Source organism: Emydura macquarii, unplaced genomic scaffold, assembly GCF_026122565.2.
Source record: "Emydura macquarii macquarii isolate MOO-44397 ecotype Brisbane River unplaced genomic scaffold, CSIRO-AGI_Emac_v2 contig_1253, whole genome shotgun sequence".
In the NCBI taxonomy this organism is placed as follows: Eukaryota; Metazoa; Chordata; order Testudines; family Chelidae; genus Emydura; species Emydura macquarii.
The window spans coordinates 5,054,232-5,071,497 of NW_027131390.1; the positions used below are offsets into that span (position 1 = coordinate 5,054,232).

At 37.1% G+C, this 17,266-nt stretch overlaps 1 protein-coding gene across 1 annotated transcript in view; it reads left to right on the forward strand.

Moving 5' to 3' along the window:
- LOC137153056 (transmembrane 9 superfamily member 2-like) overlaps positions 1-17,266 on the forward strand; it is a 38,973-nt gene that overhangs the window by 6,614 nt on the left and 15,093 nt on the right. Inside the window, exons 6-14 of the mRNA XM_067548073.1 lie at positions 1,668-1,795; positions 4,253-4,364; positions 6,723-6,799; positions 7,674-7,782; positions 10,512-10,644; positions 13,146-13,265; positions 13,450-13,507; positions 16,120-16,279; positions 16,953-17,104. Coding sequence (XP_067404174.1) covers positions 1,668-1,795; positions 4,253-4,364; positions 6,723-6,799; positions 7,674-7,782; positions 10,512-10,644; positions 13,146-13,265; positions 13,450-13,507; positions 16,120-16,279; positions 16,953-17,104 — 1,049 coding nt within the window. The remainder of the gene's footprint in view (positions 1-1,667; positions 1,796-4,252; positions 4,365-6,722; positions 6,800-7,673; positions 7,783-10,511; positions 10,645-13,145; positions 13,266-13,449; positions 13,508-16,119; positions 16,280-16,952; positions 17,105-17,266) is intronic.

A 17,266-nucleotide genomic window follows, 5' to 3' on the forward strand; every position in this document is an offset into this window, starting at 1 on the left:
GAAGTAACTGTGGCATGGTCTTCCTTGCTCATGATAATGGTTATGCCTATACGTTTACATTGCAAAGGTGGTAGAAAGCTATGCATCGTTCCAGCATCTTTTTAAAAACGCACCAAGGTACGTATTCTATCCTACCCAAATTCAGAAACTATTACTGCTTTAAAAAAAAAAAAAAGGGATAATATAACATGCCAACAGGGCTACTGCATATCCCCACACTTGCTGCAGCTGATTAATTTTTCAGTGCTTCCAGAACCCTTAATTTAGACTACTTAAACTGCACACACTGCCAAAGAGAACAAAACAATGACTAAACACACAGTTATTGGAGAGTTGTAGCAAAATGTTGGAAAACTAGCACTGCCAATAATAAAAGGTTCCAGAGGGGTAGCCGTGTTAGTCTGTATACAGCAAAGACAACGAGAGTTCTGTGGCACTTTAAAGACTAACAGATTTAATATTTGTAGACACAAGCTGTCGAGAGACTTAGCTCTCTTCTTCAGATGCAGTAATTGGGGAAGGAAAAGAATCTAGAGTCACTGGATCTTAGAGGATTAGATTTTTCAACGCTAGGGCTTTCCGTTGTTAATTTTGTTGGAATCCTAATCTGAGTGCTTTCAAGAGAGAAACTGATTTAATCTATGCAGCAAGGCATGAGGGAAGAGGGCATTTTTACCTCAAAATTCAGGTGCTGTTTCTGGGTGAAAATCCCATTACACAGACTGAAAGATTGAATTGAAAAATTGAAATGCTGGGGAAGGGGATTGGAGTGCTGTGGAAGTGTTTTCTGAAGGCATTTTGAAACTGAAGTTAACTGTTAGTTCACTAACACTTTCTGGGACTAGTTATTAGCAAACAAACCTCTTTAGAAAAAATGTGTGGGGGGAGAGGAGGGCGGAGAAAGGAAAGATCAATCAGACTTAGTTATGTTAGGCTTTGTCTAGACTAGTAAACGTCACTGTTGTCATACATCACCATTGCACTCCTGGAGCAATAGCAACAATGGAAGTGATAGAACAGACGGACTCACTATGGGTTTTACAAACAGTAGCTGCCCTCTTGTTACCAGAGGCTAACTATTACTACAGAATTAGCTATTTTGATATGCACTACAGCTTCCATCATTGCTATTGCCAGTGGAAATGCACCCAGTAGTCAGTTATTTGTCAAGAAATTTGCTAGTGCAAATTTAACATCACCTCCGGATTGGTCATCTGAGGGAATTGAATACTGGATCTAAAATGAGCCTCTACTGTTCAGCTGAAGAACCACATGTGTTAGTTCAGATAGAAGCAGGCTTGCATCTCTGTGCTCTAGCCACTAGAGGATGACAACGGACTTCAGTTAGTGTGGGGTACATGGGGAATAGTAAAGAGTGAGAAGACTTGTGTCTGGACTGGCTTCTCGTGATGAACTTGCAAGGCTGGTGTATACTGTTTTTAAACCTTGTGGAATGCAAAGTTTATTCTTTACCTTTATTTTCTTTGCTTTTGTAGATTTGTTGTCTTCCTTGTAATGTCTTCTATTTTGAGAATACACAGAATACTCCTTGTTCCCCCCATCCGTTCTATATCTCCCCCCTTCCCCCCCCCATACAATTATTTTGGTGTTTTTTGATCTTTTACTACAGTATTACCTCTTCTATTGGAAACGTTTTTATTTTGCAGTCTCAGTTTAACAAGAGGGACACTTTCTACCTCTTCAACCATGTTGACTTTGTAATCATGTACCATAGTGGGAAAGATGAAAGCTGGCCTGGCGCAAGACTGGTAATGGCCAGACTGGATCCCAAAAGGTACTTACTGTTGCTTGCCATTTTAATATCTGTCAGTGTCTTCAACCATGCTTAGTGAAACTAGAGCTTACAGCTGAAGTAAACTAATTTCAGTCTCTCTGAAGAAATGTTGTACTCTTTTTCACTATTCTCAGTCACTGAATACATTGATTCACGTTCCTGACTTTACTTTTTAGGGTTTTCAGAGAAAAACACATGCTGGGTTTGCCCCAAAGTCCTAAAGGGTTGTTGGCCTACTGTAGTTTTACTTCTTAATCCAGTAATTCCTTACCTTGCACATGTTTGTTTCTCTTGATGTATTTTGAATGTGAAATAGCCTAAGTTTTTATAAAGAAGCTGTGCTCTAGAGTTTTGCAGCTTGGCTTGCTTGTAAATATGTAATGATGAGTGTCATTTCTTGTACTGTGCAGCTAGTTAAACAGCTCAAGTATACAGTGTTCAGGAGGCTCTCAAGAAGCTGCTGTCCTGCTACCTTGGCAGATTTGCAGGAGAGCGTCCTTCTCATGTAAACTTTAAGAGCTCTGCTTTGTGCCTCTCTCAGCTGCAGACTTTCAAAGATGTGTCATAGCGGGGCTAGCCAAGTCCATTGAACTTGCCGTATGCTTTTCAGCACGCAAGATGGGATTCCTTTGGCTGCACGTCACAAGCTTAGCAAACGAACTTGTGTGAAATGTACTGCATATACACAGGTCACCATTTGAAAAGGGTCATAACTAGGCTTTTGTAAGGGGATGTCCTGCATCACCAATCTATTGGAATTCCTGTGGGGGGAATCAACAAACATGGACAAGGGGGAATCCAGTGGCTATGGTGTACTTGGACTTTCAGAAAGCCTTTGACAAAGTCCTGCATCGAAGGCTCTTAAGCGAAGTAAGCAGTCATGAGAGGGAAGGTCTTCTTATGGATCAGTAACTAGTTAAAAGAGAGGAAACAAAGGGTAGGAATAAATGGTCAGAGAGGTTATTAGTGGTGTCTCCCAGGAATCTGTACTGGGACTTGTGCTCTTCAACATATTCATAAATTATCTGAAAAAAGGGATAAACTGTGGCAAAGTTGTCTGAGAATACTAAACTACTCAGGATAGTTAAGTACAAAGCAGACTGCAAAGAGGTACAAAGGGATCTCACAAAATTGGGTGACTGGGCAACAAAATGGCAGATATTCAGTGTTGCATCCCAACTGTGCATACAATATGATGGAGTCTAAATTAATTGTTACCACTCGAGAAAAGATCTTGAAGTTACTGTGGATAGTTCTCTGAAAATATCCGCTCAAGGTGAAATGGCAGTCAAAAAAGCTAACAATGTTAGGAACCATGAGGAAAAGGATCGATAAGACCGTAATTATCATAATGCCACTATATAAATGTGTGGTATGCCCACACCTTGAGTGCTGTGTGCCGTTCTGGTCACCCCCGTCTCAAAAAAGATACATTGGAAATGGAAAAGGTATAGAGAAGGGCACCAAAAGAGATTAAGGGTATGGTACAGCTTCCATATGAGGAGCGACTAAAAAGACGGGGGCTGTTCATCTTGGATAAGAGACAACTAAGTGGAGAATTGATAGAAGTCTATAAAATCATGAATAGTATGTGTAAAGTGAATAAGGAAGTGTTATTTACCCCTTCATGGAACACAGGAAGCAGGCATCATCCTTTTGTTTTAAGCCTGATGCCTATTAATTTAATTGGAAGTACTTCTTCCTACAACACAGTCAACCTGTGGAACTCATTGTCATGGGATGTTGTGAAGGTCAAAACTACAACTGGGTCCAAAAAAGAATTAGATAAGTTCATGGAGGATGGTTCCATCAATGGCTATTATCCGAGATGGTGAGGGAAGCAACCTCCTGCTTTGGGTATCGCTAGGCCTCTGACTGCCAGATTCTGGGACTGGATGACAGGGGATGGATCACTTGATGATTTCCCTGTTCTATTCATTCCCTTTGAAGCCTCTGGCATTGGCCACTGAAGAAGGATACTGGGCTAAATGGACCATTGGTCTGACCCTTTATGGCCATTCTCATGTTCAGTGGTAAGGTAATAAAAATGACTCATTAGAATACTCAAAGGCTACTATTCAGTGAAGGAATTTCCCTAGTGTATTTCAGCTTTCCCTTCATATCAGTTTTGGCTACAGGGCAGTGGTAAGAATATTGAACCAATAGGGGACACTTTATGCTATTATCCTCATAGTCCGAAATGGCTGAACCATGTTTCCTCAAACATTCTGGAGCCTCAAAACCAAAACCTTCACGTGTTCAGAAGACAAGTCCATTTTGATGGTGGGGAACAGAAAGGTCTGTTCTCAATAAAGAAATTGTAAAACTGGTGGGAAAAGGTTAAAAGAAGTTAGGTGGCCAAATATTTCACGTATTAGTCACTTTTAAATAAATGTGAAGAAGCTCTCTATGCAATCCAGGAGGTATTAATCTTATTTAAAATTTCTGTCTTGCTAGCTACAAACATACAGATAAAAACAATTTAAATTGTGGTGGCCCCCCTATGGAGATTCCTGGTGAATTCACAAACAAACTGGATTTGATCTACACTTATTCTGTGAAATTTGAAGTAAGTATATTAAAGTTTTCTTAACAAATCTCTTAAATTGTTTGTTTGTTTGGGTCCAGGTTCTTCCTGGCAGTTTATGTATTTAAGTATAAATGTTTCCACTCTTTTTTTTTTTAATACTGTTTTATGATTATTAATGTGTCTGAAGAACAATTTGGGAAAGTAAGCAATTTTGTAGCTAAAAATATTAAACATCCAGTCCCAAAGTTCAGAATGCAGTAGAAGAGCATTAAAGTGTATGTCTACTGTGAAAAGTGACTTCCGGAAACAAATTTCTCTGTTTACAAGTACAAAGATGGCTTTAACTATCAGCCCTGAGTTTGAAAACCAAGCAGATTTTTCTTTGATCATGCATCATTAGTAATAGAAAATTTTTCAGGTTAAATTATGCCTTCAGTTACAACAAAGCAATCCAATTGTCCTCAAATTTTAACCTGCAACTGGAACTTTAACTGTCTTGTTGATGGTTAAGAAGGAAATGGGATCCACTTTGCTGTAGCTTTATTGGCTCTGCAATGTTAACAGGAGTAAAATTAAATAAAACTTATATTTGGCATTTAAGTGGGCAGATCCGGCTCTAAACACAGGAAACAGAGCTTCAGATAAATGATTCAAATAACTCTTCTACATAATCATGGTTCAGAGTAGATCCATAATTTAGGCAAGCCTCATATTGGAGAGAAGATGTGTGTGTATAAACTTTCTTGGAGACATTCTTGATTTTATAATTTACCTAGTCTGTCAGTTTATAGTGTAGAAGAAACAAGGCTTCACTCTGCGTTTTAAGGCCTAAGCAGTTTACTTCAACAATAGTAAGCATGTTTTTAGTTTTTGTCAACTGAGTTCCTTTACTATCTGATTTGAAAGTGCCTTTATTATAATTTTACACTTGCAAGCACTAAATTAGCTACTTGATATGCAGCTTTGAAAACAATCAAAGTCCTTTCACTTAATACAGCACAGGCAATAAGTAGCAAATCAGACTTGTGAATGTGCCTTTATCCTAATCTGAAAAGTACCTCCTATGGGTGTGAGGATAGTTCATTTTCCCTGTTGCTTCAAACCTTGGTGTCTCTGTTCAACCTGTCCTAAAAATGTGGCAATTATGGTTTGTTTTGTAATGTAAGACACCTGTCCCCTAGGAATTGGACTGAGAGCACCAGTTCATTTTGCAAAGGCAGCCATACAGATGTCATACGATAATAGCTTTCACTCTCCACCCATCTGAAGTTGATTTGAACCTGTGACCTTGACATAATCGAATATAGAGCCTTGCACTTTTCCCTTGAGCCATCCAGTCGTACTTACTCTGATTTTACTACATGGATGCGCCCTCCTGTCTATTAACATTTGTGTTTAAATCTTGAGGATAAATTGCAAATTGGAACTGTAATGTCAACTTTCTTCAGTAATTTACAAAATGCATTATGCATTTGGGACATCTGTTCCTCTCTCAGCAAAAGAGTAGATAATTGCTGCCAGTTCAGGCATTTCCAGTAGATGTCACTATGTACATCTTAAATATCAGGTACGCTTAAAATTGACTATCTGCAGTTTGCTGTCTTTAAGCTTTAATTTAGATATAGTCAGAATGCATTTTTCTCAGGAAAATTTAAATTAATAAACCACTTGCTTTTTAAAAGTAAACTAAGCCTATTTCTTATACAGTAATGTGTTTTATGACTTGTTGTTGCATTGTTTTAGTTTGGCCACTGTTTTGTCAGTCTGATCTTGCAGTATGCACCCTGGGGAGACAGAAATCTGCTCTCTTTTCTACCGTAGCTGACATGAGGCCATGACAGTCTGACATCTTGACCCATTTTGAAAGGCTGGGCTTTCAGTTATATGCATGTGCCAAAATATACACAATTGTGCACTTGCTGTTTTCATACAGCACATACAAAAGTTCAGTTGGATGCTAAAATAGTAAGTTGCACATGCATTTCTGAAAATCTTGATCCAGTGAATCACGATCTGTTTACCAAATTGTGGCATGGTAACGTCACAGAATAGCTTGATGAACTCACGTGAGGAGATGAGTTCAATCTTATGTAGTACAATTTTATTCTGAAGAACACTGATCAATATAAATGGTGCCCAAAAACATTATGCATAATTCAAAAACTGCAGGCAGTGGACATTATAAAATAAGTTCCAGAGAAGGACAAAGTCATAAACCAGAGTATTCAGAAAAAGATTAAAGGCTGTAAGGAAGGGAAAAGACCCATATCTAAGATGAGGATTTGAATCAAGTAGATTATGCGTACTCACTAACTTTAAGAAGTGACGTCAAAACCTTTACTCATCCAAAGCCATTTTTTTGTTTTGTTTAATCATTTTGTTTCACCTTTTTTATAGAAAAAGGATATCAAGTGGGCTTCCAGATGGGACTACATTTTGGAGTCTATGCCACATACCAACATTCAGTGGTTTAGGTAAAATATTTAATTTATGGAATGAATAAATCTCACAGTGAAGCACAAAGATCTTTCCTGCGGTTTTCAGGAAATGTAACTCTTACATGTCAAATGAAGTCTGTTCGTTTCCAAGCAAATGAACTTTCTTATTTTGATATGTGAAGTAACTTTATCGGTCGTGGATCTCTTAGGAGCAACTAAAGTATTGCATTTCACCAAAGGAATGTGCCAATAGTGTCCAAAAACAAAGTACAAACACAGAGATTGCTTTATCATCTTGTTCAATAGAACTTTTGGGAGTTTATGCCCATCAGTTTTCTTTCCATTGCCAAATGAAATTATCAGAGCAACCCAGATGGCAATCTGTACAAGTAGATTGCTTTTGTTTTTAATGTTAGCTGCTGCTGTTAAATACAAAAGACAAAATCATTGAGCATTTTTATGCTAAACAGTGTACCGAAAGATCTATTGTTTATGGATTAATGTATAATTTGTACAATAAAGAGGAAAATGCTTTGTTTGCACTAAAAAGCAATATATACTGTACATTAAATCTGATATTAGATACATATTTAATTTGTTTAATGGAAAGATAGGTTTGATTGTATTTCATATGTATAAAATCCACTTGACAATAACCAGTCAGCTTGAGGTTCTCTGGCGTTCTCTGCTCTTTGGCAGAATGGCTTTGTAGAGGCTTTCCTATTTGTTTTATAGTAGTATGTCATATCATTTTTTTAAAATTAAAATATCTGACAGAACGATTTACACAAATACTTTATATCTAAAAATGTGCTTCAGACTTCAGATGTGCACATAATATGGCTATTGCAAAACATATACTGAAGTCTAAAAAAGTGGATAGAAACCTTGAATTTTTCTTTATCTACAGTATAATGAATTCCCTCGTAATTGTTCTCTTCTTATCTGGCATGGTGGCTATGATCATACTGAGGACTCTTCATAAAGATATTGCAAGATACAACCAGATTGACTCTGCTGTGAGTAGAACTCTTACGGCTTTTAGATCTCATTTTCTAGGAATAAGAATAATCTATTAACTATAATTTTGAACGCAGTCCAGGGGTCAGTATAAGTAATATAAAGCAAAAGTCTGGAGTATGTTGGACCTATCAGCTCTTGGAGAATAATAAATGGTCTTACTAAAGTTTCAGCTTCTCTAAAGAAGGGACTACTTGGTGTAGATATGATTGAGGTTCAGTTTCCCACCTTGATTTGATAAACTTTTAATGTGGAAGGACAAACTTTAGGGGTAAGCAAAAGTGAGGTGGGTGCTATTGATATACTTTAAATAATTTAATGTGAAGTGCCCAGGAACATACTTGGATGCTTTGTAAGGGAAACTAACCAGTAAATTTGTAATGCATCAAGTGATGGCTACAAAGGCAAGCTGAGAATTTCTACACTGCAATACATTTCTGTGAGCCCATTGTAATGGCAAAAACCAAAATCATTATGCTTCTCTAACTGGTTAAATTTAGCAACTTGGAATGAATTTGGTACAGTTTTGTTTTTGTTTTTAAATACAAATAAAAATGCTCTCTGTAGCTCTGTCTTAATCTTAATGAAATATTTTATTTACAGGTTTATTTGTCTTGTGTCCTGAATGGTGAAAGGACTATTTCAAAATCTAAAGCATGAAGTTTATGGACATAAACTATTCTGTAGAGAATTGTTTTCTAGTAATAGTCAGTTGTAGATGTAAGCCTTTTCATTTTAAGGCCTAAACATTGCATATTTCTGGACCTACTGGTTTTACAGGTTGAAATACCACGCTTGCAATAGGATATTGAATTTTTAACGATAGAGGTCTAACTGCAGTTTCATCTAGATGGTGGGACCAAGTTTAGCACTGGCATAAGCAGGTGTAACTCCCATTTTAGTGGAGTTGCATTGAAAACAACAGTTGAACCTTCTTCTAGGCAGTGTGGCTCAAAGTCCAACACATTATTTATTTTACGGTACATCTACACTGCAATAAAAAGCCTGTGACACTGGGTCTCATAGCCCAGGTAAAATGACTTGTGCTTGTGGAGCTCAAAATATCAGTGCAGGCGCTTGGGCTTGGGCTTGGGCTGGAGCCTGGGCTCCAAGACCCATCTCCTTGCCCCTCAGTAGGCTTACTAAAAATCCAAGTCCGTTGAGTGGAGAGAGCTCTGGTTCACATAAGGCAAGTCAAAGGCACAGGCTACCAAGCTTGATTTGATACTTCAGACATACAGCACAGATAATGAATCAACTTTCAGAGCCGATTTGGTGATGGGCCAGAACCTGCTCTGTTTTCCAAGGGAAGTATTTTTGCTGACTAATTTCTCATGGGAAATCTAATTCATGTTCTTTTACTAGAAAAACCTTTCCAAAGGTGCCAATAGAAAGTGTTTACCTTGTCCCTTATTTGACTGAAATAGAAGGCATCCACTTAGGAAGTCCACTCTGGAAAAGGGATGTTTCCTTTTCAGTTGAACTAAATTAAAAATAAGCATTTCTTTCAGGCAAGAATCTTTAAACCAGTGCTTTGTTTACTTACCAGCTTATGAAAAAAGACTTAGTTATTAAGGACGGTAGAAACCTCCGGCTTTTGGAAATGAGAACCAGAATTATGTGGACTTCCACAGCTAAGTGCCCTGTACTTCTGGGAAAGGAGCAACTAGAAGACTTCTGTCCTGGAGGAGAATTTATTATGATACTGAGTGTGGTAGCGTTTCTTCCACATCATACCTTAATAATCATGTTCTCTATTACCTAACTCTGGATCTGTGGTTTCTGTTCCTTGCTGACACCACTTGCTGTAAAACTGTTTTCTAAACACATTTTTTAAAAAAAAAGAGGAGAATCCCTCTTCTGGCATACCCCCACCTCTTGAGAGCCATTTGTTATCAACAAGGCAGACAGAAAGCTCCTCACACTAGGGAGATGATAAAATGGTCCAGAGGAAATGGAGAGATGTCTTTGTCACTAGCTAAGCTGCTGTGCGTTGTCATCCAGTTCTTCCTTTCCCTACCACCTCTTTTCTCTGAATGTTTCATTTTGGTACCAAACACCCCAGTGAAATATTTACTGATTGCAGTTTTGCTGGATGATGTGAAGGGAACTTTGACAGAATGGGGCACAGGTATTTTAGTGGTTCAGGTTTGTTGTAAACCACTGGTTTTTCAGAGTTGTCTGCTGCTTAGTTCCTCCAGATTGATATTCCCTAAAACTCAGAGACTACATTAGTTTATTTAGCAACATGATGAAGAAGTCACAAATCAACAGACAAGCTATTTGGATCAGAGGGAGATCAAATTTGCACTTAAAAAGTAAAGGAAACCCCCCCCTCATTGCTTATCATTGCTGAAACTGATATGCTTTGTGAGACTAGCAAAAGAGAGAAATATTAAACCAAAGTGAAGTGCTGTATTCCCACCTAAATTAAACGGAATGCTTTGTTTTGCTTTACATTTACATTGGCCTTATAAGGATCTTTGCTAATTATTGTTTGTTTCTCTGTCACTTTCAAAGACAAGTATTTTCATGATAAATCTTGCCTTTTTCTTCCAGTAAACCATGAGGGGGTTGTAGAATCAATGAGTGATGAATCAGATGCAATTAGTCTGCCTTTGGAACCAAACCGAAAGTTAATCAAACTTTAAAACTGTGTTTCACATCTTGCTTATATTAATTCACTGCTGAATTATATATATTTAATAAAGATGTTTCTATTATGCAGGAAGATGCCCAAGAGGAATTTGGTTGGAAGTTGGTTCATGGAGATGTATTTAGACCTCCAAGGAAGGGAATGTTGTTATCCGTCTTTTTGGGTCAAGGAACGCAAATTTTCATTATGACATTTATTACTCTATGTAAGTAGCATTAGGTTTATTAAAAGTACATATGTACATTCTATTAGTGTAAATGTAAGAAACATTAAATGAATTCGGGCATAGCTGTTTATCCTTTCTACTGGTAGCAAAGTCCTTCCTGTAAGAAAAGAAAAATACACTTGCCTATAGTAATCACTCAGCAATAGCACTATTGTACACAGTAGTGTTTGATCATTATTGCAGGATCTGTAGTAGTGAAGTAGCCTCAGTCCAAATCTCCTTTCAAAAATTGTTTAAAATATACTAGAAGTCCACACTTATTCATCATGGTCCGACTATATATGAATCCAGTAAGGTAAGTTCAAAGACATTTAATCAAAGCTTTAATATTTTCAGAATGCTTTATTTCTGATAAACTTGATACAGTAGTCAACAGCCATTCAGAAATAAGAGCTTGAGTATGTGCCAATAAAATGGTACTGGGACCATGCTCATGTAACTTGAGCTTGGCATAAACCCCTAGATATAGACATAACATTGTATTCTCCTACTAATTAGTATATTTCATTATATTTTATATAAATCTTCTACTGTACAGTAATAAAGACAATTGTAAAATAGGAACCTACTGAGGTTTATAAATGAAGGAAATTGTTTCCAAACTCTGCTTTTAATTTTTGTAGCACTTTGTATTAAATAATTTGTTCTAAATTGTATGTACCAGCAAAACATTATCTTCAGTATATCTTGATGCCAAGCAAAAAGACAAATTGTCTTTGACTAAATGTTTCACCAGAGAACTAGTCTATAGTAAATACAGATAGAAGTCCAGATAAAATGCTAGAGAATGCAGACTGACCCTCAATACTCGCTGTTATATATAAACATCTTATGCAGGGAAAAGGGGTAGCCTGTTCCATTTTAGCATAAGTCTATAAGCAGAAGAGTCCATGTACACTTGTGCCATATTTAACCGCAGTGTAAGATGTTGGCTTTCCCTTTTGGCTTGTTTTTAAGGTTTAATTTTAATAAAGATTCCTGTGTGGTGCTAAGCATGAACAAGGAACCATCAATTCTGTAGCCTTTGACTCCCACTGGAGCATAGATCTGCTAGTGGCCCGAAGGCTTGTTACGTAGCTGTTCTGTGAAGACCGTTATCAATAAACAACAAGGAAAACTTGCTGTTAGAAGATAACACTTTATACAGTGCTGTACAAGATTTTTCTGCTTTGTTGACTGTTCATTAAAAGTAGAAATGAAAATCTTATGGGGAGAGGAATAATTTTTGTGTCCAATATTTTAAATAAAAAAAAAAAATCACACCAATAAAATCCTAATAGTCTTTGGCAAGCCAGAATAGGGTGCTCAGGTACAGATGGAGAAAAAAGTCAGGGATGTAAGATGTTGTTATAAGACTTAATTCAGGGTTTTTAACATTCTGTTGGATTTTTCCTGTCTTAGAGTTTAAAAACTTGGTCATTTATTTTTAACAGTGAAAATGGCAACTTCGTCTTTCCATCCATTACTGCTTTTTCTTAGAACATCAGAATGTGAAATTTCCACCCCAACTCACTTCATTCCTAGCTAACATTTCAAAAAGAACATTACTTTTCAGACTTCTAGTTAAACATCCTTTTCTCTTTCTAATATTTCAATGTAAGTATAATAATAATTTACCTTTTTGTGTCTTCATAAATCGATCCTTTCAAATCCATGACAGCCCTTGGAGTCTATTTCCAAAGACAGCAATTTCACATATGGTACAATTACCTATATGGTACTAATGAATTTATAACAAAGATGGTTTCTTTATAAAAAGAAGTTCCATCTAGAGATTGCGGAGTCTGCAATTGAATAACTTCCTTTCAACTCTAGGGTTGCCCTTGCAATTTGTTCATAAATTCAGACAACCCCCCCCTTTTTTTTTTTCTTTTTAAATATAGGGACCTTCTTTTCCAGATGGTCCACCTTGTTCCTGGGGATAAGTGTAGTGTTGTCCATCAGGGTAGCTGTGATAGCCTTTGTCTGGATTTTGGTTTCTAAATCAGTTACTTAGATCCAGTCCTATCATCTTCATGCTTCTTATAACTACCTTTTTAAAGCTTAAATCACTGCCTTTGACTATTCTGGACCTACTTTCTTAGACTACTCTTATGTATTAAACTATTCTGGCTGCCTGTGCAATAAATATACTTTTACAGAAGCATCATTCTTTCTTTATGCTTCTGTAAAAGAGTATATTTATTGCATAGGCAGCCAGAATAGCGGCTTTCCATGCTGGAATTTACTGGCATAGTTGTTGGAGGGGCAGAGACTTCAACCATATACCTTTCTGGAAGCCTTTTAGCCACAGGAATCTTTGCCTTTTGAATAGGAGGTGTAAATGTATAAGCATTTAGTTCAGGGGTGTGTGTGTGTACGTACACACATATGCTGTCTGCCCATGAAATAGATACACCTGTACGCTGTGACATATCCTATACAATATTGCTAATAAAATGTGTTGATAAATGGCTATGTCTTTCTTTTCACATCTTTAGTTTTAGCTTGCCTTGGCTTTCTTTCTCCTGCCAACCGAGGAGCTTTGATGACCTGTGCAGTTGTACTCTGGGTCTTGCTGGGAACTCCTGCTGGTTACGTATCTGCTAGAATGTATAAGAGTAAGTATGGATGCTTGTTTTGTATGATACATCAAGTTAAATTCAGAATTGCTAGGCATTATACATACTTCAAGTTGGAACTGATGTCGCGGATATCAGATCTGCTCCTTGCTGTCATACTGCAAAATATTTATAAAAAGTGTTACGTTTGAAACTATAGTAATAATTTTTACTTATTCCTCAGCATTTAGAGGTGAAAAGTGGAAGACAAATGTTTTGCTGACAGCTCTGTTGTGCCCTGGGTTAGTACCTTTTTGTTCCTTACTCTTATGAAATTGTTCTTTTCTGTATTCTTGTATACAAATCAATAAACAAAAATAAAGAGAAATACTGATTTCTGACCATTGTACTCTTTGAAGGGTTATGCCATTGCCTTTATTGCTTCCCTACTTTTATTTTCCTTTCTATACAGAACATCTAAGAGTGGGAAGAAAAGCTTGTAAATCACAGCCTGCATTTGGAGAGTTGGCAAAATTGCATAATATTCTAGAACATAGCTTCTCGATCTGGCAGTCACAACCACTCTCCCTACCTTCATAAGTAGGGGGGAAGAGGGTCCCACCATTATGGAGGTGGGGCCTGAAATGACTTTTTGTTGTAACATGAGGTCATGGCATAGAAAAGTTTGAGAATTGTTGACTCTGGAGTTGTATTGCTGATGTAACTAATTATGACTGCCCTTAGACTACAGCATTGAGTGTTTTCTTGAAACTTGTTAATTTTAGTAGGGACTATATTTCATTGTGAATGAATGCCTGTCTTATTGTGGTGGCTTTTTTGTAAAGGCTGTTTTTCTGATTTGTGTTCAGTAGATATCTTGATTTTGGCTTTAGAATTGCTTTTCTGGATAACCTAATACAGAATGGAGTTTAACAAGATCTATTTTCAGCAAAACTTCTGTTTTTGTATAAAGACAGATGACAAATAGAATTAATAAAACGTGGCTTGGTTTGAGTAAACTAGAATGTGATGGAATGAAACCTGATATGTTCAGTAACAACTGATTCTGTAGTATTTCTGTGTGGAAATCTTTTTCCTAAACAAAATTGTGCTTCAGTCTCCCTGCTGTCATTCGGAGTGCAGAAAGTATTTATCTGTAGAAAAAAATATCATGCTGATAATTTAAACTCCAGAATACGTTCAGTTTCATAGAGGGAGCAAAATGATTGGGAGTGGTAAAATAAGAACAGATGTCTTGATTATGCTATCCTTGTTCAGTGAAACGGCATAATGTCATAAACAGCCCAAGGCAGTTATATACTCAGTAGACTGAGTTTATATACAGAGTATTTTTCCTTTAGCTATGGAAGGGGAGAAGTAGAGATGGGATTACTGATATGGACAAGGTCTAAAATACACTATGCAGGATTTGCTTTAACTGCATTTGATTACACATTTATAGGATACTACATACAAGTATCTGGGAGCTGTTTGTACAATGGCTTGCCCACTGCTTTCGTTTTGCAGGACTTTGTCCAATTCAGCGGAACATGTAGCTTACTCTGAGATTAGTGTAAATTCTGCTTCAAGAATTCGTCCACAGTGAGTCCCAGTCAGTGGTTCATTTGGCAATGACCCTTCCTGAGAGTGATGTTTCTCCTGTGCCTAGGTGGTGGGAATCCATGCAGGCTCACACACAAGGGTCCCTGGCAGTGCATTTCATTGCTTTACTACAGGATGGGACGTGTTTAAAATCTTAATCACTTTTCTCTCAAAATAATTAAAACTGGATTGCAGCCTCCTTGTGGAAAAGGTTTTCAGAAAGCAGGAGGAGACAGGCAGGAGAGCATGACGTAACTTTTGTTCATTTCCAAAATAGAAGTTTGGAAGTCTTTAAAAACTCTAGGTGTTTTTTTTGTTTTTGAAGGAGGATTTAGAAGAATAAAATGGGGTGGAGAAGTTGGTTGTTTTACTTTGTGACGTAATTCTGCAACAAAGTGCAAGAAGACTGGCAGGAAGAGGACTTCTTCAGGCTTAGAAAACCCTCTTTTAGGGCATAGGAAACCCTGAATAGATTTTGTTTTTATAGATACTTGAAAAAAATGGGACGGTATCCAGCCGATTAAACCGAATAAATAACTAGAGCCATGTGCAGATACAAAATTTGTATCCGCATCTGATCTGCGAGCTGCAAAAATGGCCCGCGGATATAAGATATCCACAGATTTTCAGGGCTCTAGAAATAACGCACTCGCCTCAGTAGCTTAGCTCCTTCTCAAACTGTGAATCTCTTAAAATAGTACAAAGATGTGATGATGTTGAACTAGCACATTTTTATTCACTTATGTATTGCCCCATGGCTGAAGAGAGAGTTGGTGTATCAATAAGCTCTTTCTAACATCAGCCTGTGGTAGCCCTGCTACCATATTCACTCTGATGTGGTTTGTTATATCATGAACTATGACTTTTGCCAGCACTTACTGATTTGACAAAAGGAACATGTCCATTAGAAAAGAGCTATTTAAAAGCATTAACAGACAATTAGCAGTGATGGGAAAGGAAAGGCTGACAAAGTACAGTATAGTCGAGAGTTTGCTGAAACGCGCTATGTAACTTCTTTTTGTGATAGTGGCTTTTCACGTTCCCTCAGTTTGTTTATAGTCAATTAAAGGTGATAAATAAGTGATCATATTGCTAAAAGACACTAAAGATTACTAAAGACAATTAGCTGTCACAAAGACCTTATAATTACCACTTCTTATGAATTAGTGGTGAAGCAATATTGCATGAGTAGTGAATGAAATAGACGACAATTCAGCATTCATAACCCTTTAGTTTTATGAACTACCTAAAAATATTTCACTTCTGATTTTACTCTGCCAGTGAGAAAGTTCTATTTTTTTTCCCCCCCCAGAATTGTCTTTGCTGATTTCTTCATTATGAATCTTATTCTGTGGGTAAAGGGATCATCAGCTGCCATCCCCTTTGGCACACTGGTTGCTATCCTGGCAATGTGGTTTGGAATTTCTGTCCCATTAACCTTCATTGGTGCATATTTTGGATTCAAAGAGAAGGTAGTTTTTGAGCACATTGTATAAGAGTCTTATCTGCTACTCAGTATCATGCTTTTCTATTCTGACATCAAATATTTATTCATGCAGAGTTAGTATATTAGCTGTCAACATCAGAAGACCAAAATTTGGCTAAAACACATATAGCTGTTCTGAAAATGAACTATTTTCTAACTTCTGATCTTTTTGTATAGTGTACAAGAGTACAAACTGATTTTCAAAGTATTTTTCTGGCCATTCAGGGTCTCTTCTAAGAACACAGTCTTATTGACATTCCTCTTGTCTATGCGGTTTGTCTACAGTCCTCTGAATTGTTAACACATCTAGAATATAATCAGTGATTCCATTAAAAACTAAACCAAGGCCTCTCCCTTTTGCACGTTGAAATTTGCTAGGTCGCCACTGAAGTGGAGTGCTTGAAAATCACTGTTTGTTCCGAAGTTGGTTTATGCATTAGTTTATAATCTTTAGAGATGTGTTTTAGCTCAGTGGCTTACGGCACAGTTTATGGATGAAAATAATGGGAGAGTTAAGTATGTCAAGTTCCTAGGAGCTGATAATAGGAAAAAAATCATCTTAAGTGTCTAATTTCTTTAACATTTTTCTATCTTACCTTGTTACTATGTTATTTATAGTTATGTCTTTTTTTTTTTAATTGTATTAATTTCTCTCAAAGCCTATTGAACACCCAGTTCGTACGAACCAGATTCCTCGTCAAATCCCAGAGCAGTCGTTTTTCACAAAGCCGTTGCCTGGCATCGTCATGGGTGGCATCTTGCCATTTGGTTGTATTTTTATTCAGCTCTTTTTCATTCTAAACAGTATTTGGTGAGTATTGTATCTTTACTTGCTAGACAGGCTGAGTGCCAGCTCAAGCCTGGTAACAAACCAAAAAATGGACATGTACAATGAGTGTGGAAAACCCAAAACAATGGATTCAGAAAAATTCACAAACTTCTAAGATCAGTGTACTTCCCGTAGACTTTTTGG